The 23,613-nt window shown below is 37.8% G+C and overlaps 4 non-coding genes and 1 gene segment (V, D, J or C); 3 read left to right on the top strand and 2 right to left on the bottom strand.

The window, feature by feature from the left end:
• Positions 1–946: 946 nt before the first annotated feature.
• trnap-cgg (transfer RNA proline (anticodon CGG)) lies at positions 947–1,018 on the top strand. Its single transcript has one exon. It is a non-coding gene; the product is annotated as a tRNA-Pro (tRNA).
• Positions 1,019–4,346: 3,328 nt separating this feature from the next.
• Positions 4,347–4,428, bottom strand: trnas-gcu (transfer RNA serine (anticodon GCU)). Its single transcript has one exon. It is a non-coding gene; the product is annotated as a tRNA-Ser (tRNA).
• A 321-nt stretch (positions 4,429–4,749) lies between these two features.
• On the bottom strand, positions 4,750–4,831 carry trnal-uag (transfer RNA leucine (anticodon UAG)). The gene has a single exon. It is a non-coding gene; the product is annotated as a tRNA-Leu (tRNA).
• A 7,520-nt stretch (positions 4,832–12,351) lies between these two features.
• Positions 12,352–21,455, top strand: LOC131350303 (T cell receptor alpha variable 12-2-like). The segment is given in 3 exon segments: positions 12,352–12,396; positions 12,532–12,821; positions 21,363–21,455. Coding segments are annotated over 3 exon segments (423 nt in total).
• Positions 21,456–23,288: 1,833 nt separating this feature from the next.
• trnac-gca (transfer RNA cysteine (anticodon GCA)) lies at positions 23,289–23,360 on the top strand. The gene has a single exon. It is a non-coding gene; the product is annotated as a tRNA-Cys (tRNA).
• Positions 23,361–23,613: the final 253 nt, after the last annotated feature.

The following is a 23,613-nucleotide window of genomic DNA, read 5'->3' as shown; positions in this document are numbered from 1 at the left end:
TTTTTATTTTATTTTATGTTTGTTTGTTTGTTTCTCAGCATGAGATTTAATGTGTTCATCATGTGTGTCTTTGCAGGATCTTTAATATATTTTTTTATATTACAGGAATATAAAAAGGGAAATTACAGGATACCTGAAAGTATGTATAACTAAGAATAAGAATTGTGGAAAATAAAAACACAGTCTCCATCACACAATCAGGAAATAAATAAGCTCCACTGAAATAGTGCCCCATAATCAATTCTTGAGGTAGATGAGCTACAACAGCTAAAGACCACATCGGGTTTCATTCCTGTTCACCAAGAACAGAAATCTAAGACTACAGTAACAACCATGTAAATGACATAAATCATACTAAAATATTTTTTAAAATCCATAGCAACCACATGGGACTCCATTACAGCTTCCTAGTGTCACCCTATCGAACAGATGAGACCTTGTAACAGTTACCAAACCATACCCCACCAGCCACCTGAGTTTCTTTAGCAACCAGCTAATTCAATTTTATTACCAACTGGAATCATTTTTAAACTTACTGCAAATGTCACAGAAACTACTTGAAGCCTCATAATATTCACCAAGCTATACTGGAGCAACAGTACAGTTTCCAGCAAAGAAGCTACAATCCTGTAAACTTGACCTAAACTGAAACCTCCACCTGACACTAAAGCAAGCTTGTTCTACAAGAATTGATTTTGATCTTCATGTCCACCGAGGTTAATGATATATTTGGCCCAATGGCAAGAGCTGCTTACTTGGTTCACACTTAGCGTCTCGATTCCAAAAAGGTTCAAATCCCACAGGAGCCCTCGCTTTATTGTTAACTTGACTTTGTGTAACTGAGTTCCTTTTACTCGGACCCCAGTCCATATGAACAGGAAGGTCATACAGTTACAGAGTACAGTGAACCTCCATTGGCGCACAGCAAGCTCAACAGGGACGACCTGGCTCGTTGGTCTAGGGGTATGATTCTCGCTTCGGGTGCGAGAGGTCCCGGGTTCAAATCCCGGATGAGCCCTGGTTTTAAATGGAATAGAGTGGTTGGGATAAAACTCATGGAAACTTGCACGGCCGGCTTGGTTTTCGCTTGGAAGCTTGTTTCTCCAGAGGTCCAAGGAGGTTCAAATCCCACTGTAACTACCTCTGAAAATTAAAGCTCCAACCTGGAGCCTATCTCTGGAATACAGGGAGCGGGATAGAGAATGTCACACTTTGTGGAGACATGAACCTCTGAAATATTAATATAATAGAGTACAGAAAGACCTCAGAATATTGTCATTTTACTAACACCATTCATCATGTTCACTGTTATATTCATGTGTCTGTGGCTTTCATTAGGTAAGTTAACATTGATCTTTTCAGAAAGGAGATAATAAATTAATGATTAATTAGCCTGTGTGATGTTAAGAAAAAATAGAATATGAGTTATATAACTCAAAACTAAAATATTATTATGTTCTCTTCTCTATAACAGGTGACTCCATGGCAGATTTATTAGAACCACTTTTCACTCATAAAGTTGTAGATGAAGGTGATGATGTTACTCTGTCCTGCAGCAACAAAGACAGTGGTTCAGTAAACAGCCTACAATGGTACAAACAACATCCAAAATCTAAACCTGAGTTCCTTTTTTTCATCAGTCCATGTGGAGGTAAATCCCTATGCCACCACGTCTGTCTGCTAAAGTTGATGATGAAACTAAACAAGTGGATCTGATCATCTCCTCTGCTGCTTTTAATGTTTGATAATATACAATTAGAAGGTAATTTATTCATAATCACACTCTCTGGTATCACCCAGATGAGGATGGGTTCACATTTGAGTCTTCCTCATATCGTCTCACAGAGTTTTTTCTTGCCGCTGTTGCCTCAGAGTTGCTCATTAGGGGTAAAGTTAATTTTCAACTTTGTAATTTCTATTGTGAATTTCTGTATTTCTGTAAAGCTGCTTTAAGACAATGTCCTGTGTTAAAAGTGCTGTACAAATAAAATTGAAGTGAACTGAATTGAACTGAATTTAATTACCTTTTGGTTATAGACACAGCAAATTTACTTATGAGAGATTTTGTTTAAATCTGGATCAGTTTCCTATGATTTTCCACAGCAAATTATCATAATTATTTATAAATTTACAAATAATTTAAAAACCACACAAACAAATAAAGGCTTATAGTATGGTATAGATGATGAATCTTGAAATACAACACCAGCCATAATGACTCTAGATTTCTGTCACTGACACTGTGTGAAGTGATCTGTACAAAATAAGACTAAAACAGCATCACTTCCTGGGTGTGTCCTTCTAGAGACGTGTAAAGTTCAGCACATACAGCACTATTATACAGAATCCTCACAGAGCTGTGTTCAGAAATGGATCAACTATACAACTTACTGTACATAGTGAGATACATACCACTGATTCTCACTCTAGTTACAGGTAATTCATTTTCATCAGTTTATCAATAGTTTTAACTATCACAATCATATTTAATCAGTTAATTAATTACATTAATTAATAACTATGTTTTTTTTGGCGACGCTACCCATGCACTTGGAGGGTTGTGGGGCTGTGGTCAAGGGAGGCCTGCCAGGTCGGGAAAGAGAGGCACTCTGGCAGGCGGTCGCAATGGTTGTACCACGCATGCTTCCATTACCAGATGTGATTCAAGATCCAAACCCAGGAAAGGTTTGAAAGGCTTAGGCTCTTGTTGACAAGGTTTGCTGATATGAACTTGCATCCCAGTCTGTTGCAATCAATTCAATTCAATTCAGTTTTATTTGTATAGCGCTTTTAACAAAGAGCATTGTCTCAAAGCAGCTTTACATGAGAAACCACATAAGAAAACAACAAACATATGAACAGACAAACAGTCCTAGATGTTATCCCAAATGAGCAAGCCTGAGGTGACTGAGGCAACTGTGGCAAGGAAAAACTCCCTTAGATGGTATGAGGAAGAAACCTTGAGAGGAACCAGACTCAAAAGGGAACCCATCCTCATTTGGGTGACAATTGTGTGATGTAGATACAGCATGTGTATAGTGTTATGTGAATCAATAAGGAGGTTGTTGTCCATGGCGCTGCTTGAATATCCCAATCCTCACAAGCAGAACCCGGCTGGAGCTGGTGCATCTCCGGATGCCACTGGAGCCGGCACAGTCTCTGTATGCCTCGGGATGGGTAGAAGAAAGGAAACAATGGAACAGCATTAGCGTAGCTGCTGTTCATAATATTAGCAGTACTAGCTGAATGTGCATTTGATCAGATGTACTGGAGTGCAAGGTTATGGGAAGTGTTAGATGTATGCCTGGCTAAAGAGATAAGTCTTTAGTCTACATTTAAACTGGGAGACTGTGTCTGAGCCCCAAACACAGTCAGGAAGACTATTCCAGAGTTTTGGAGCTAAATACGAAACGCTCTACCCCCTGTTGTGGACTTTGATATTCTGGGAACTACTAGAAGTCCAGAATTTTGTGATCTTAAAGAGCGTGGTGGATTGTAATGTGTTAGAAGACTGGATAGATAGGTGGGAGCTAAACCATTTAGAGCCTTGTATGTGAGTAGAGCTAGTTTATAGTCAATTCTAAACTTAACAGGTAGCCAGTGCAGGGATGATAATATTGGGGTTATATGATCATATTTTCTTGATCTGGTAAGAACTCTGGCGGCTGCATTCTGGACTAACTGTAGCTTGTTTATTGAAGATGCAGGACAACCACCTAGTAATCCATTACAGTAGTCCAGTCTGGAGGTCATGAATGCATGAACTAGCTTTTCTGCATCAGATACAGATAAAATGTTCCTAAGCTTGGCAATATTTCTAAGATGGAAGAAGGCTGTTTTTGTGATATTGTAAATATGGTTTTCAAAGGATAAGTTGCTGTCTAATATTACACCCAGGTCTTTCACTGTTGAGCTAGTAGTAACAGTGCATCCTTCTAGGTGCAAGCTGAATTGTGAGAGCTTCTGTGTACTAGTTTTTGGGCCAATAAGTAATATCTCCGTTTTGTCAGAGTTTAATAATAGGAAATTTTCGGCCATCCAATTTCTAATATCTTTAACACACTCAGTTAATCTAGACCAATTAGATATTTCATCTGGTTTTGATGAGATATATAAAGGCGCACGATCCGGGCCGCTGTCTTTGGGACTGTGCACTGCATTGATCTGCATGGATCTCCAGTGGCGACCCGTCAGCCTTACAGCATCTGTGTCCAACCAACATGGAAATACAGCCCACGGTTGCGAAAAACATAGACCCAGGGTTAGCTTTTCTCGATCCCCTCTAGCACTCCGATGCATTGCGCGTGCAAGAGTTGTGGTAAAGAGGAGGTTAAAGGGCACACAAGCGACGAGGACGGGATTCGAACCCACGCGTGCAGAGCACAATGGATTAGCAGTCCATCGCCTTAACCACTCGGCCACCTCGTCAGGTGCAGTTGTGGCACCCACGACCAAATGTCCACAGAGACCGCAACAATTCCGTAGAGGAGTGGTTGTTTGGACTTGCTGTTTGAAAAAGCAAGGTGTGAAACGGAGCAGCCGGCGTTGACGCCAGTTGCCAAACCCTAGGAGCTATTTCAGCACCTGGGTCTGGGGGCTCCGGTACCGTGTGAGCTCAATTTTTTTTTGCAGCCAGACAGCCAGCTAATGGCAACTCTTAAGCACATTTGCAGAAGGCACAGGAGCCACAACCCCTGTAAAGCCTTTGTGGTGCCAGAGCCCACAACCACTGCCTTGAAAAGGCTCAGCTGGCAGCGGTGGGATTTGAACCCACGTCTCCGAAGAGACTGGAGCCTAAATCCAGCACCTTAGACCACTCGGCCACACTACCCAAGGGCTCAGTACTTATAGACCTCTGTGGAGAGCACACTGACATACTGTCTGGGTGTGTGGTGCACAGGCTGCACAGATGAGGACAGACAAACTGTGCAGAGGGTGAAAAACAGCTCAAAAAATCATCGGCTGCCCTCTGCCCTCCCTGGATGACATGTCCAGGTCCCGCTGCCTCAGCAAAATCAAGGCCATCACAGGAGACTCCTCACATCCTGCTCATCACTTGTTTGACCTGTTGCCATCTGGGAGGCACTTCAGGTCAACAAAGTCTCACACCACCAGACTTACAAACAGCTTCTTCCCCTTGGCCATTCAGACTGCAAACAATCACTGAACACACACACACACATTCTACCTAATAAAATGTGCAATTATACTGTGCACTTTAATCTGTCTGTGAATTGAGTACAAGTTATAACTTAATATTGGCTTTGCACAAATTAGATTTCAAGCAAATATATAATTGGGAACATTTTTTTGCAGCTTTATGAATGTTCTGCTTATATTACAGTAGCCCTTTAAAAAAGGGTACAAGTATGCATATGTATGAAAGGAGAGTCCATAACCTGAGGTACTGAGATATTGAGAAGGGTTCAGTATTTATATTAACATATTTTTACATATGTTTCTTTATTGACATGCACAACCAGTTATTACAACATTATTACAACAATACTAATTCTTACAAAGTCCTGAATATGTACAATATGGCTATATTTGTGGTCACCTAACCATCACACCAGTATGTGGGCATTCTCCAACTGCTGCACAATTGTATAGGATGTTTTTATATTCTTACAAAAACATGTTCCAGCTCAATGAAGATGTTTATTACAAGTTTGGTGTGGAATAAAATGAGTTACCTGCACACAGCCCTGAACTCAAACCCACTCAACACTTTTGGGATGAATTAGAATTCTGACTGCACCCCAAGCCACACATGCCTGATGTTTTAGGGCTGTATGGACACATGGACATACAGTATCTCACAAAAGTAAGTACACCCCTCACGGTTTTGTAAATATTTTATTATATCATTTCATGTGACAACACTGAAGAAACGACACTCTGCTACAACGTAAAGTAGTGAGTGTACAGCCTGTATAACAGTGTAAATTTGCTGTCCCCTCAAAATAACTCAACACACAGCCATTAATGTCTAAACCGTTGGCAACAAAAGTGAATACACCCGTAAGTGGAAATGTCCAAATTGGGCCCAAAGTGTCAATATTTTGTGTGGCCACCATTATTTTCCAGCATTGCCTTAACCCTCTTGGGCATGGAGTTCACCAGAGCTACAGGTTGCCATATATTTACAAAAATGTGAGGGGTGTACTCACTTTTGTGAGATACTGTATATTGCCACTTACTGAAAAATCATCTAATTTTTAATATTATTAGTGTATATTTTGCAACAAGTTTGAAGTAATATCTAAATAAAGCTAGTCTAAGTAGATTGATTGATAATGTTAAATTGCCCCTAGGTGTGAATGGGTGAGCAAATGGCTGTGTGTGTGTGTGTGTGTGTGAAAGAGAGAGAGAGAGAGAGAAACAATTTTTTTTTTTCAGTTATATTTCTGCACATATTTGGTTAGTTCAAAAACAATTTTTTTTGGTGTCAAGGTTTTTCTCTTCAGTGAACACAAGATGGCGCAGTCACTTATCTTAATGTTGGTCAAGAACCAGAGCACCACACAACCTGCTCACATTCTCTGAGACATAGAGTATACTTGTTCTTCTATCATACATACTGCTGATATAATATCCTAACCCCTGCCCTGGTTACTCTTAGTGCCTAAGCTAATTTCAGAGATATCATTCTGATTAAACAACACAACTGTCCACTTAACACTAAACTGTCATAAGAATAAATTCTCATCTAATGTCATTTCTTTGGCACCTGCTGTGTCAGAAACATTAAAAACTAGAAACTTATATGTGAATGTGCCTTTATTCTTCTTTCTCTTCTTCTGATGCTACTGTGAGTACAGGAAAGTTTTATTTTTCAGATTTAACTGTTAGAGCTGAGAAATAAGGGATTAATTCAACCTTAATTACCAAGGGAAAATACTCATTTCTTCCTCATTCTTAAATAAATCATATTCTCTTCCACTTAGTGTTTCTAACATTAATCTGCCTGCTAGTGTTTATACAAACTTTCTCTAATTTAGAGATATCACTAACATATATAATTTAAATATTACACAATGAAATTATTAGATAAGATTTTTACTAGATTAAAATGGTCATTTTTACATAAATACATTGTCTTCCTGCTTTCAGTATGTGTCTTAAATGTCCTCTGGACAGGTTTCCCATATGAGGCTGAATGTAAAGCCAGGATGTTTCAGTACGAATCAACAATCTGACAACAACATTGGTGACACTGTCATGTGATGCTGTGGGGTGGAGCAATTTTGAAGCTTTATGGTGTTAACATATTAGATTACAGAAAGATCTCCACTATTTTCACTGAGCTAAGACCAGTCATCATGTTCACTGTTATATTCATGTATCTGTGGCTTTCACTAGGTGAGTTAACATTGACTTTTTGTTATTGCAGAAATATTAACTATATTATATTAAATATTAGTCTGTGTGGTGATGCAGTGTGAAAATGCAGAGTGTGGGTCTGACTTAAGTATTTCCTGTTGATTATTTAAAGGTTAAAAACATTATGTTCTCTTCTCTATGACAGGTGACTCCATGGCAGATTCAGTAAAGCCACTTCTCCCTCATAAACCTGTAGATGAAGGTGACAATGTTACTCTGTCCTGCAAATACGAAGCAAGCACTAAAGGAAACTACCTGCAGTGGTACAGGCAATATCCAAAATCTAAACCTGAGTTCCTTCTTTATATTGTTCAAAGTGGAACTCATAAGTCTGAACCTCCCCCAAGAATGTCTGTTAATGTTGATGATGAACAAGTGGATCTGATCATCTCCTCTGCTGCTGTATCAGACTCTGCTCTATACTACTGTGCTCTGGCGCCCACAGTGACAGGAAATCCAGCTGCACTGTACAAAAACCTTCACACAGTTTTGTTATATTGAAAGCAGTTCTACTGATGATTTTGAGCAACTTACATGCTATTTTGGGCAAATTCTTTGTAAAGAGTTCATATATATATTACAATTTGACTAATGTTGGATTATTAGGAGACAGGAAATTCATTGTTTTGCTTCAGTAACCAATTTTTCCTTGTCAGAGATCTATAATCTTTCTTGGGAAAACTGGGAATAAGGAAGAAATGTAAGAAAAACAGAAAAGCCTGAGGAAGCCCATGGGGATACAGCGAGCCATTGTATAGTCATGATGTCTGGTCTGACAGCTCCACAGTCCCTGAAAAGTAGAAATTAGGTAAATCTTTGGCATCCATTAATGGTATAATATTTGGTTTAGAGAGGGATTATTAATATAACTTTTAAGAGTAGCTTTAACTTGTTTTGGTATTCAATCTTCTTGGGTATTTCTTCAGATACTGTGATCACTGTGATGACTTACATCTTAGGTTAAGTAACATCTTCAGGCTTGTTGATGATAATATAGTGTTGGCTATCATCAGCCAAATGATGAGTCTATATCTAGAGAGAAGAAGAAAGAGGCTTATAGACATGTGAAAGCAACAAACTATGGATTAAAAATACATGATTGTTCATTTCAGGAAGATCCAAAGTGATGAAATGAAATGAAATGAAATGAAATGAAACGATATGAAATGATAGTTTTGTGTTGCATCACATAAGATCTTATCTGGGCCAGATCATCCCAGATGTGTTTCAATTTCCTGTACAGACAGGAGAGCAAATACCTCTCTCCCATCCTCACCACTACATTCAGGGAAATATTGAGAGCATCATGTGCAACTAAACTGCTGTTTAATATGAAATTCCACTCAGTGTCAGAGCAGAAGACTCTAAGGAAGATAATAAAAACCACTAGAAAGATCATCAGAGTCTATCTATCCACCATTAAATATACTATATATATATATATATATATATATATATATATATATATATATATATATATATACTATATAATAATATACTTGTATATTAAATATACAAGTATAAAGCCAACAATCTTGTGGATGTTGCCTCCCATCTGAAGTCATCAAGTTGTATTACTGGTAAAGATCTTGTGCAAGCAAGAGTAAGTAGTTCACTTAGTTGGTCAATGAATTAGAATTATAAGGAGAGGTGTTGGACCAACCACCTTCAATGTCAGATACTCAAATGAGGTTATATTGTGGAAGGCAGCACTAAATATTTTAAGTTTGTTGCAGTGAAAAACAGCAAGCCCACCACCCTGACTTGAAGAGGCAAAAACAGTCATATAATGTATTACAGTATTACAAATAAAAATCCTTTACAAATATATGAAATGCAAAGTTTCATATCTTTTTGTCTGTGACCATTTATTTGCATCATCAGGTTTTTCTCCTTAATGAAAAGAAGATGGTGAACTCAGTTATCTTATAGAGAGCCAAATACTAGAGCACCATATAAACCTTCTCACATTCTTTTCACATATTTTTCACAATAAACCCTCTGTAATATAGGCTCTAATTGTTTTTCTATCATACATACTGCACAAATATTATCTTAACCCCTGCCATGGTTCATCTCAGTAGCTAAGCTAATTTCAGATATACCAGTTCATATAAAACAACTGTCCACTTTAGACTAAACTGTCAGAAGAATAAATACTCATCTAATTTTAGATTTCTTTCTGATTATACCTCTAGTGCAGTTGTACTAATCATGTCATATGTACATTTTTCATGTATAACTATCTCTAATCTTGCGTTGTTAGAGCCTTCCAGTCCACCTCACTCCTGAATGTAAAGCCACACACTCTTGACACTGTCATGTGATGCTGTGGGGTGGAGCTTCATGAACCTTTATGATGTTAACATATTATTGTGCAGAAAAACCTCAGAATATTTCATTCAGCTAAAACCATTCATCATGTTTACTGTAATATTTATGTTTCTGTGGCTTTCACTAGGTGAGTTTTGAATATTTATTTCAAATATATTATGCTGAAGTTTAGAAAAGTTTAGAAAAGGCAGAATATAAGTCTGAAAGTGGATCTGATCATCTCCTCTGCTGCTGTATCAGACTCTGCTCTATACTACTGTGCTCTGGTGTCCACAGTGACAGGGAATCCAGCTGCACTGTTTTGTTATATTGAAATCAGTTCTGATGATAGTTTTGAATTTACATGCATAAATTTGGGGAATTCTGTTTCTCTTGTGATTTATAAAGAGTTTATTTTTGACACATGTTGGATTATTAGGAGAAAGCTCATTCATTTAGACACAAATATTTCACTAGCGATCCTCAGAGATCCCAAAAATCCCAGAAGTGTTTTTAATTTCCTGCAGAGACAGAAGAACACACACCTCCGTTCCATCATCATCACTACATTCAGATAAATATTGCTAGCATATGTGAATATGTGAAACTGAGTGTCAGAGCATTAGAACCTATAGCAGATTGAAAAAAAAACACTGGAAACATCAGGGTCTCTGTTTAACTTTTAATGAACAACACACAACATCTTTGATATTATTGTCAAGATCAGCAGATGTTTTTCCAAACCTCATTGAAATACCAAAGAAAGTGGTTGTTATCCTATGCACTCATTAAATACAAAAAAAAAAAAAAATTAATCATTGTTAGGTTTCCAGAGAAGCAGAAACCTTAAGTGCAAGAATAACAACAGTTTAAGATTGTGGGCTGACTGAATTATAGCAACAACCATAAAACCAGAATACCATAAAAGGTAGTCTCACCAAGGAGAGATAACATGGACACACGGACGCTGCCAAAGGAATGAATATAGCAAAAATATAATACACTAGGCTTTATTTAATATAACAGCCTAACTGCCATAACATCAATCAATGGCTAAGGCTAAGCTAGCAAGAAACACAAGGAGTGACCCCTGCCCGCTAACCTAGTTTGTCTAGACATTTAAAAAAAAAAATTACATGGTGGAATGTAGGTGCACACACGGAGTGCAAGCAACAAACAAACAAACAAACAAACAAACACCAGAATAGCATGCTAACACTGAACCAAGAGTCTGAAACAATGTGCTGCATTTTAAACTGGTAGCTCCACCTCTTTTGGTTCTTTTTTGGGTTCTTGTCTTCTCAATGGTCAAGTGTGTCACCCAGTTAATGGTGATTGCCACAGAGTCCCACCTACATGAGGACAGTTAGAGACACATGAGCAGAAACAAAACCTAATAATTGGGAAATAAGGGAACAGAACATACATACAATCACAATGTCACATAATAATACCTATCTATGGTATTTGGTGGGGTTGTGGCCCCTAAAGTAGAGAAGGCCAGTGATATATATATATTGACACAGAAAGATAATAGAGTTTGTTGGGCTGTGATAATGATCAGCACTGTCATGTGATACTGCAGGGTGGAGCTTCAAGAAGCTTTATGAAGATCCAGAGAGCAAAAGGAAAACAAAACCTCCTAAAAGCTAAACAAAATAACACAAAAAAGAGAAAGAAAAGATAACGAATCCATAAAGTGATATAATACACAAAATAAAAAAATTAAAAAAGAATAAAATGGTGTGTGTAGCTAACACAGGCTCCCGTGTTCCATACACAACAAAAGACAAGACATTAGGGAATTTAATTTCTTTACTGAAGCAGAGTGATGTCTAGATCAATAACAAAAAGAACTGTACATGTTACATGCATACTTTTATAAGGTTTTATGAAGTAATTTAAGTTGATTTTAAATAGTCAGAATGTAATAAATGAATATTAGCTATACAAAATTTAGCAATTACCATTTATCCATTTATCCAGTGGTATCCTGGCTAATCTGTCCTACTGAATAAATTTAGAAATTAACTTTGTTCTACATTAAAATCATCTATTGAAAGTAATTGAATGAAAATATTCAGAAAACAGCGCCAGTTTCTGTTGTTCCACAAGGAGGCAGAATAAAACAATAAACCCAGCCACTAATAAACATGTGCTGCTGTCACTCTGTAACCATGTCTCTATCAGGAAATGTTCAACAAACTCAACATTGTAGATTTTGTACCTATGATGTGGATTTTTATTTTTTACCTAATGAAATCATTTTCACATTAAAGATAAAGCTTTCAGATAAAAGCTGATAAATGAACACATTTAAGTGTAATGTTGTTAGTCACATAAATACACAAAAAGTAATTAATTGGTTAATTGATTTATTGATTGTCTAAACCACTTGATATTTGACTAAGAGTCCAATAAGGAGTTAGAGACCCCTGGTATAATATGTAAAACCTTAATTATTAGATGAATGATAAATGTCTTGTTCCACATGTGAGACTGAATGTAATGTCAGGATGCAGTAAAGAATCTGTCAGTAAAACTGGTGACACTGTCATATGATGCTGAGGGGTGGAGCTTCATGAACCTCAGAAGTGTTAATATAATAAAGTACAGAAAGACCTCAGAATATTGTCATTTTGCTAACACCATTCATCATGATCACTGTTATATTCATGTGTCTGTGGCTTTCATTAGGTAAGTTATCATTGACCTTCTCAGAAAGGAAGTGTTACATTAATGATTAATTAGCCTTCATGATGTAAAGAAAAAGTATAATATGAGTTATATAACTGAAAAATAAAAATGATTATGTTCTCTTCTCTATGACAGGTGACTCCATGGCAGATCCAATAGAGCCACGTTCCCCTCTTAAAGTTGTAGATGAAGGTGATGATGTTACTCTGTCCTGCAGCTACAAAAACAGTGCTACAGCACAAAATCTGTTCTGGTACAAACAACATCCAAAAGCTAAACCTGAGTTCCTTTTTTACATCTTACGGAATGGAGATAAAACTGACCCTATGCCACCACGTCTGTCTGCTGAAGTTGATGATAAAACTAAACAAGTGGATCTGATCATCTCCTCTGCTGCTGTATCAGACTCTGCTCTATACTACTGTGCTCTGGTGCCCACAGTGACAGGAAATCCAGCTGCACTGTACAAAAACACTGGCACAGTTTTGTTATACTGAAGGTAGATAAACTGCTTAAACTCAATAATCTACATTCCATCAAATCAGGAACTCTGCTAGTTTTTGACTCTCAAAATTTTCAAGTGAAATAAACTCACACAGCAGAATAAACTCATGAACAGGATATTATTATACATCAAATGTACATTAAATAATTGCTTAAATTGACTTTTGTTAGTTTTTTAAATGCATTATCATAGTAAATATTTTACAGTAATTCATTACACATTTTTCAAAAATATACAAAAATGTATTTTGAAAAAAGTTTCAGTTTTACCAACTTAAATAAAAGAAAATTAAGTAAACCTAACTCTAGGAAACAATTCATTTTAACTATTTAAGTAACTATTTGCTATTATTTATACTGTTATAGATTTTTTTACTCAAACAGGGGAAATAAAAAAAGAACCTTATTAATTAAAACGTGTTTGTTTCCCCAAATTAATGTTTTTGTTGCTATGTTTATGTATTGTGTTGTAATTGTTGTCATAATTCAAAATAATTAAAAAAATAAATGTATGTACAACAGTCTGCCATAAGATCAGCAAACTTCCATGTATTTATTTCATTTTTCTCTTTTGGTCCTCATCATGACGAGACTCTTGCAGAAGACTGAACAGGAGTTGTTTGTTCTCTGATATAACTGAGGACAGCTAGCTAGCAAGCTAACATTAGCTATGTCTGTTTATAACAGTAGCTTGCAGAGTCAAATGCTGCACTCATACAGTAGTTCAGAATTATCAGCTAACAAAAACACAAAACCTCTTGTTACCTATACAGCCTGAATACAAGTATAGCTTTTCTATTCCAATTTCTACTTGAAATAAAATAGAAAAAACTTGGAAATGTATTTAGTTTAAAAAGTTAGTATCAAAGGTTAAAGTACTGTGAGTTATTGTGTCTTTTTGGCGTTAGAGTCGTGAGACACAGCCCTGATCTCTAACTCCAAAAGATATGTTTAAGAGGTGAAGTCAGATGCAGTGGGTTGATCAGCAACAGTGGAATAGTTCTGTGTTGTATTAGTGACTCAGTTCACTGTCACTGATACTGTGAAGTGATGATCTGTGTAAAATTATACTACAACAGCATCACTTCCTAGGTGTGTCCTTCTAGAGACGTGTAAAGTTCAGCACATACAGCACTATTATACAGAATCCTCACAGAGCTGTGTTCAGAAATGGATCAACTATACAACTTACTGTACATAGTGAGATACATACCACTGATTCTCACTCTAGTTACAGGTAATTCATTTTTATCAATTTATTAACAGACCTCATTATTACAATAATATTTATTCAATTAATTCAGTGCATTAATTAATGGCCATATTTTCTATTATTCATCTAGTCATTTATTGATTTTTTAAGTCAATATTTGGTTTTAAAAAACTATTCCACTAACATATTTTTTTATATTCTTTTCACACCAGGTATTTTTGCAAATAAAATTGGACCATAATTATTTTTTTATGTGATTTGCATAAAATATTTCACTGATATATTTCTTTATGTTCTTCTTACACCAGGCAGTTTTGCAGATAAAATTGGACCAACGGATGAAGATGCCAACATTGTCAGGAAAGAAACAGAGACTGTTACTCTGAAATGTTCATATGAGACAAGCAGTGAGACCATTTATCTTTACTGGTACAAACAATATCCTAACAGCGCACCACAGTATTTACTGTATAAAGGCGCCAGGTCATATAGTGGTTTAGTGAGCACTCCTGATGATCATCGATTAGAGACAAAAACGAGCAGAGACTCTACTGAACTTACTATCAGAGGTCTAAAGCTCTCAGATTCTGCAGTCTATCTTTGTGCTCTGCAGCACAGTGACACAGAGTCAGTGAAAGGCTGTACAAAAACAGTAAAATGGTACATATGAACTTTCTAAAACCACAGAAGATGAAAGAGACTCAATTTAACAACTTGTTGGTAAACCTCAGCTACAAACAACATTTGTGAAAACATACACAGCTGGAGGAAACAGCAAACAAAGAATACTGAGCGATTAACACAACTTCACATTAACCACATTAAATTTACAAATCTACATCTGCCAGGTGATATTTAACATATTTAATTTATAAAATATGTTCAGGAAAAAGGTACTGAAGCATCCAGGTCCTCACAACCAGACTGTGTAACAATTTCTTACCTCAAGCCATCAGACTCCTCAATACCCAGAGACTGGAATGACACACACACACACGCACACACACACACACACACACACACACACACACACACACGCACACAAACACGCACATACACACACAAACACAAAATTCTGCGAATGAGAGACAAAGATTCTTTGTGCAGTTGTAACCTTTATTATCTCTAATATAAAGGTACAACAAAACTACAAAAACACACACAAAAGATATAATAACTCAAAAGCATATTTGAGTTATTATAAATCCAATTATGAAGGATTGAGAACAGAGAATATAACTGCCAACACCACTAAAAATGTGGAAGATAATTAGCGCGCTGTCTATTAGCTTGATGCTAACATATAATGGGAATTGCCATAGACAAGTTAACGGAAATTAGCATTAGCATCACGACCAAATAACACGTAAAAACATGAGAGTGTAAATCAACTATTTACCTTTACAAACTCAACAATGAACTCAGGATGTTGTCATACTTTCAGGCATATGTTTTTACTCTTTAAAATAACTTTACACCTCTGTAATTGTGTACTGCTGCCAGTTTATTGTGTCTGTAACTCTTCACTGTTCACATATATCACTCAGATTCCTAACTGCTCACACTATTTCACACAACAGAAAATGTCTGAGAACAGAAAATATCAAGAAATAGCAACACTTCCAATAATTCACAGTAAATACAATTATCTGGCTTCAAAGTGCTGTTTATAACATATAGAGGGCAAGTATTTCAATGCAAAGGAGTGTGGAGAGAGAGAGAGAGAGAGAGAGAGAGAGAATAGATTCTTATAACCACCAGAAAGAAAAGAGATGTGAGTTGTGGTTGCTTCAGTAAATTAATCAGGATAATCATATTTTCATAAACATTCTGTGTAGCATAAAAACGAGTTGACTTTAAACCGGGCATTTTCTCTCAGCAATGTATGACAAGCAGACTCTGGATGCTAGTTTAATGTTAGACTTAATATGATCATAACTCAGTGGTTTTCATATCAGAGGACAGATGAGGTGGACAGTTATGATGCATGGAAAGATGTGATTGAATGGATAGATGGAGAACAATGAAAAATCTTCTTTGTATATATATATATATTTATGTTTGTGAGATTGTGTGAGAATCTTGCATCCTGTGTACCAAGAACATAATGTATCTATTGTGTTATCAATTTCCCAGCCTTTTGGATTACAGCAGTAACGAATTACAGATGTTTATTCCTACCCTGGTGTAATACAGTGTTGGAGACATAAAAATGATTTACCTTAGGTATTTGTGCTGCACAGAAAATAAGCACAAGGAATGTAAATATTTTAATTTATTCATTAACTAAGGGTGGTGGTTTATGCATGAAAGACAATTATTAAAGTAATCATCAACATCTTCATATAAGTACATATTAATTTTACTGCTGTCTATCTGCACCTGATATTACACAATAATGCTGTAACACACACAGTTCATAAAAGCTTTCTGCTTTTTCTATTCTAAACCCCTGAGGTTTGGTGGATGTGTCTCTGACAGACGTCCTGTTAAACAAGTCATTTATTTTACATTTTCAGGTACAGCAGTCAGTTTAAAATAAAAGTTTCTTTAAAAGAGGAAATTGAGTCTCAAATTATTTACATTTTATTCACACACAAAACATTAATGATGAACATTTCTGACTTTATAAAATGAGTTTTAAGTCTTGGTGATTGGCCCCTATTAAACAATAAAGAAAGTAAGACATCTTTTTATATACACAGTTTAGTAGCCTACTATTCTTTTTGTCCGAATTTATTATTATAATCAACTTCATTATTTCCTGGATTTTGTATCACCAAAGTCTCTAAATGTATGTAAATGCAGGAAATGGGATTCAAATCAAAAACATTTTCCCCCATTTTGTGCCCCCCCCACTTCTCAAATCCAAGTTACACCCTTGATGCAAAAACATTTCTACAGATTTATATAAACAGTATACAGAACAGTACAGTTATCATGAATATGCATGAATACAAGTAGGTGGAGCTAGAGGTGGAGATGTACATCAAATAGTAACACTGACATTCATTTCTAAAGATAGAGGTTTGAACTAAACACTCAGGAAAACAATGTTGTTCCTCTTCGTGGTGTTTTTCACTCTTGCTGATGTTGGTAAGTCATATACACTGCACACAAAATATTATTTTTTCTAAATAAGAAGACACAATTTTCCATGTGAAATGTGTCATTTATGATTAAAATATCCCAATATTGTTGTAATGTTTTTATAGCAGAGGCTGCTGACAATAACATTAAACCAGATCAAACCAATGTATTTTCAATGGAAGGCAGCAACATCTCACTGTCCTGCACATATACTGGATCAGTTAACAGTCTCCACTGGTATCGACAAAAACCTGGATCAAGACCTGAGTTTCTGCTGTTAACTGATGAAAGCGGTATACTTTTCATACAGGCTCAGCCACCTTATCCAGGATTGTCCATAAAACAAACTAAAACGAGTAAGAAAGTGGATCTGATCATCTCCTCTGCTGCTGTATCAGACTCTGCTCTATACTACTGTGCTCTGAGGCCCACAGTGACAGGAAATCCAGCTGCACTGTACAAAAACTTTCACACAGTTTTGTTATATATAAAGAAGTTTTGCCAATGCTTTAGAGAAAGTTACACGCCCTTTTGGGGGATTCTCTCTTTCTCTCTACTGATCAGGATCATGTTTGATACGGAGTTTGTCCCACACATGAGGTAGGAAACACCCTGAATGGGATGTCAGTCCTTTGCAGAGCTCCATACACAAACCCTTTTACTTATTTACACATAGTGAATTTATTAGTAAATTTACTACTGTCATGTTTTTGGAGGTGATGCAAAACTGCACACAAACTGACAGTAACCTGAACTCATCATTAAACTGGGGATCCTGAAGCTGTGATGCAGCAACACTACCTGCTGTGTCACTGTGCTATCACACTGTTAAAATCCTTCTGCTTAAAGTGTTTTCTTGTAGTGTGGTGTTGTGTCATTGTTATTATAAAGAAAGATTTCTACCCTCATGGTACAATTCCATATTGACTGATAACAAGTGCACTAAAGACAAGGCTCAGGTCAATCCTCATAGCAGAATTCCACAATGCCAGTGGACTCATGAGCCTCTCTGTTCTGACTGGAGTAATTACCCTGCAGATGTCTTGTAATTGAAATTTAAATATAAGGTATATTTATATATTTATATATAATTTTATATTATAAATTAAATTATTAATCCAGAGCATACAGTGAGCGAAAAAATTATTTGATCCCCTGCTGATTTTGTACATTTGCCCACTGACAAAGAAATGATCAGTCTGTAATTTTAATGGTAGGTTTATCTGAACAGTGAGAGACAGAATAACAACAATAAAATCCAGAAAAACACATTTTAAAAAAGTTATACATTGATTTGCATTTTATTGAGTGAAATAAGTATTTGACCCCTTTGCAAAACATGACTTAGTACTTGGTGGCAAACCCTTGTTGGCAATCACAGACGTCAGATATTTCTTGTAGTTGACCACCAGGTTTGCACACATCTCACATCTCAAGGAATTTGGGCCCACTCCTCTTTGCAGATCCTCTCCAAGTCATTAAGGTTTTGTGGCTGACCCTTCAGCTCCCTCCACAGATTTTCTATGGGATTAAGGTCTGGAGACTGGCTAGGCCACTACAGGACCTTAATGTGCTTCTTTTTGAACCACTCCTTTGTTGCCTTGGCCGTGTGTTTTGGGTCATTGTCAGGCTGAAATATCCATCCACGACCCATTTTCAATGCTCTGGCTGAGGGAAGGAGGTTCTCATCCAAGATTTAACGGTACATGGCCCCGTCCATCGTCCCTTTGATGCGGTGCAGTTGTCCTGTCACCTGGAGATGGTGTACTTGGGGTCATAGGCAGCATTCCTCCTCCTCCTCCAAACACGGCGAGTTGAGTTGATGCCAAAGAGCTGGATTTTGGTCTCATTTGACCACAACACTTTCACCCAGTTCTCCTCTGAATCATTCAGATGTTCACTGGCAAACTTCAGATGAGCCTGTACATGTGCTTTCTTTAGCAGTGGGACCTTGCGGGCGCTACTGGATTTCAGTCTTTCACGGCGTAATGTGTGACCAATTGTTTTCTTGGTGACTATGGTCCCAGCTGCCTTGAGATCATTGACAAAATCCTCCAGTGTAATTCTGGGCTGATTCCTCGCTTTTCTCATGATCATTGAAACTCCATGAGGTGAGATCTTGCATGGAGCCCCAGACCGAGGAAGATTGACAGTCCTTTTGTGTTTCTTCCATTTGGGAATAATTGCACCAACTGTTGTCACCTTCTCACCAAGCTGCTTGGTGATGGTCTTGTAGCTCATTCTAGCCTTGAGTAGGTCTACAGTCTTGTCCCTGACATCCATGGACAGCTCTCTGGTCTTTGCCATGATGGAGAGTTTGGAATCTGATTGATTGCTTCCTTCGGTGGACAAGTGTCTTTCAAACAGTTAATGAGCTGAGATTAAGAGCACTCCCCGAGAGTGCTCCTACTATCTCAGCTCCTTACCTGTATAAAAGACACCTGGGAGCCAGAAATCTTTCTGACTGATAGGGGATCAAATATTTATTTCACTCATTAAAATGCAAATCAATGTATAACTTTTCTGAAATGCGTTTTTCTGGATTTTTTTGTTGTTATTCTGCCTCTCACTGTTCAAATACATTAAAATACCATTAAAATTACAGACTGATCATTTCTTTGTCAGTGGGCAAATGTACAAAATCAGCAGGGGATCAAATATTTTTTTTTTAAAATGTTGATTTTCAACTCAACTCAAATACATGAAATTAATTTCTCACTTATATACAAATCCCTTTTAAAGAGTATCAGAAACTTTGAGTCATTCACTACAGTGTGAAATGAAAATGTCAAAATAACAAAACACAGATAACCTTCAAGACCCAACCTGTCAGGATCATAGTCTGAAATTCTAATTGTAAAGGATCAAACACCATTTTACACATATTAGTGGATTTGTTTACTTGGAATAGCATAATAGTTTCAGTTTTTGATTTGATTTGCGCTATATGGCGACGTTTTAAATGTGTTCTGGAGGAATTCACCAAATGTTTTCGGGTTTCTTCAGGTTAATCTAAGGGATTTCTGCCTTTTAATTTTTAGTAGAGGAAAATAGGTTTAAACTTTAATTCATGATAAAGGCACATGGTCACTTTTTGTTTATATATGTTTAACAATGCTTTTATGAATCACTGTGTTTGATAGTGATGTGTCGTTCATGAAAGATTCGTTCATTTTGAATGAATCCGTAATATGACTCGGGAGTGATTCGTTCATTTTGTATTGACCGCGCATGCGCAAGATCCTATCTGGGTCTGTGCTGGGGAACTTGTTCGTCACGTGACAGCCTCATAGGCTACGGCTCTGCAGTCAGTACCGTCTTTGGGTCGGATTCGTTCGTTCGTTCATCACACTTCCTGGCTCAGTATCTTACAGTCCATAATACTAATGTAATGTTGTATAATATTTAGGAATGATCATAAAATTATCAAAACTTCCGCGGATTTCTGCAGGACTTGAAGAGCTGGACACTGGGTGAGATCGCCTGTGCTGCGGGTCTGTCAGTGTGTGTGTGTGTGTGTGTCTAAATAGTGCCCTTTGCACTTTTGTTTTGGGTTTTCTGTTTGTTAATGTATTAGTTATCACACTATGCATTTTGGGCTGGTATTTTATTTTATTTCATTTTTAAATGGACGGGTTTTAAGCTGTAGCTGGGCTGGAAATCTTAGGTTCAATCCGGAAATCACTGGTTACTATGGTTACCATGTCCTGCGGGGAGAAAGAGCTCCTTCTGACAACACTCAGCCCCTCACGGGAGGACGATCTTTATCCTTTAATGTCACACTGATTTTACAATAAATGTACAATAAATATACAGTATAATATAACATAATATACAATACAATGTAATATTTACCCCAGTAGTAGGACACTTTCAAGAACCCTGTGTTACTTCCTCCTCTCCAATAACTCACAGTGGCAGGGTAGCAGTTCGATAGTTCAGTGTTCGAAAAAAAGGATGAGACGGACAAAGTTAGCTGATGCATGCCATTTTACTTCCCTCAAAATTTACTCCCGGATGGAATAACTTACATGAACTCTAACATAAATAGCAAATAAGCTTTTTTTTCTCTGCTTTCCAAACTAGATGAACTGCGAGCGCGCACACACTTCTGAGCACATTGTTCCGCACTACTCTACCCATAATGCATTTCACTCAGGACTACAACCTCCCCATAGACAGTGGTCTTAAAGCAACAGCTCTTACTTTACCCCACTCCCGCAACACTACCCCCACTCTGGATGGTGATTAAACCCTTAACACCACTCCAGCAACATAGTATGACGGATACACGGCACATCAACACACACATTAGCCATGATATTATCATAGATCTACGGTGTAAATGAAAGGCAGAAATACATTCAACACAATGTCCAACCATTGGCCTACCCCCCATTTGGTTGTTAACAGTCCCTGTCGAATCCTGTTGCAGCATGCTACCCCCACTCGACTGAACATTCTTTGTGTGTCCTGCTCTGTCATCGGTTCAGCGGGATTATCCATGCGAGGCGTGCTGTTCGTGCCACTGAAATTTTCAGTTTCCTCTGCTAAGAGACAAGACAGATTCAGGTGAAGTCCAGTTCCATCAGCTTCCAGGCTTAGGGCAGGAACTTCCTGAGGTTGCCAACCGTCCGAGTCTTTAAACACCCAGCTGTTCTCCAAGGGTTGCAGAGAGTGGTAGGGTTTGGGCTTGTCATGACGACCTTTACTTTGGTCCTAGGATTTCTCTGGATTCAGTACACTAGGTTGTCAAGATGTCCCAAGATAAAGTAAGGGCCATCGTAGTTGGGGAGAGACTTCCTGGTCTTGTTTTTCACTTGCTTGGTTCTTTTGACAAGATACCACACTGCATCACCGACCTTGTAGCATGTTCTGGTCACTCGCTTATCATACTGTTTAGCACGCTCCACAGATTGGCCTTGTGCATTCCTCGCCACCTGATTTGCCAACTCCAAACATTCTCTCATCTGAATCACATATTGTGGGACTGATTCAGTCACTGTGTTGCTTAGGGGCTTCCCTGTCATGAGGTCGATGGGCTCCATTATCTCCTGGCTGAAAAGCATCATGTTTGGGGTAAGCCCAGTCGAGCTGTGTTTGGTCACTCTGTATGCCATTACAGCATAAGGAACCATAAGGTCCCACTCCCAATGACATTGCTCGGAGGTCGTGGCTAGGATTTTCTGTAGAGTGGCATTAAGCGCTCTGCGCTCTAGACTGTTGAGTCGTCCGTGGGCATAACCAAAAAGATTAAGCATATTGCCTATAGACTCAATGAATTTGTGTTAAGGTGCCCATTGATGGCCAAGAACATATTCCAAACACCTCCACCATCTACAAGGACTGTCTCCACATTTAAAAAAATCCCTTGATCATTATACCAGCTCTACTCGCAGGGACTCACTAAATAAAAGTATTAGCAACGACAACAATGTAATCCAGGGTAAGACCTACCTTTGTCCTCCGACAGCCTCACTTATCTGTGGAATGGATTAAACAACGTGGTGAATTTACAAAGATGGGTAAATTGTGGCCTTGAAGGGATGCTCTTGGATAGCAAAGATGCTCAAATAGGCTTTGGCTTTCAAGGGGCGACTGATTTGTGTTAAGGTGCCCAAAGTCTGCTATGAACAAATTCCACACACCCTGCACCAACAAGGACTGTCTTCACAGTAATATGTTACCCTGATCATTATGCCACGTCTACCAGCAGGGACTGTTTTCATTGTAACAAATAATTCCCACACCAGTAGACCACCTAGACCAGTTGACACTCTTTTCATTGGGACCAAGCAGAGTGCGTTAGATAATTTTATTGCGGATCAGACGGCCCCCTGGACGAATCCGCATACCGCTGCCTGACTCCGCTGATTCAGGTATCCTTAACTGGTTAACAGTTTACAACATTAAAAGTTGTTTGGAAATGACCAAGCCTACAAACGATATCATGTGTAGATAATCCCATCGCAGTAGGAAACTGCGGATTGACTTTTAATCTATGCACCCTTGGTCCAATATTAAAATGACAGGTTTAAAACGCTTTGAAAGGGCAATCTGTTGTCAGTTGCTAGCACTTACCTGTGGGGGTATAGTTCAGTGGTAGAGCATTTGACTGCAGATCAAGAGGTCCCTGGTTCAAATCCAGGTGCCCCCTGCGGGGTTTGCTTTGCAGTACCTTTAATTTGCTCGACCTGTCCATCTGACTGAGGTCAGAAAAGTGTTGTGTGGGTTTTGTCAATGTCTAGCAACTCACACATGCTCTGGAAGACCTCTGATTCAAAATTGGTGCCTTGGTCACTATAGAGTGTAAGTGGTGCCCCATAATGGCAGACCCATGTGCGTGTGCGACACCAAAGTGAAACATCTTCTCACATTTGGTACCAACAATACCTGGTCCGCAACCAAGA

Source organism: Hemibagrus wyckioides, unplaced genomic scaffold, assembly GCF_019097595.1.
Source record: "Hemibagrus wyckioides isolate EC202008001 unplaced genomic scaffold, SWU_Hwy_1.0 Contig31, whole genome shotgun sequence".
NCBI classification, from domain to species: Eukaryota; Metazoa; Chordata; class Actinopteri; order Siluriformes; family Bagridae; genus Hemibagrus; species Hemibagrus wyckioides.
This window is presented reverse-complemented; position numbering and strand designations above follow the sequence as displayed.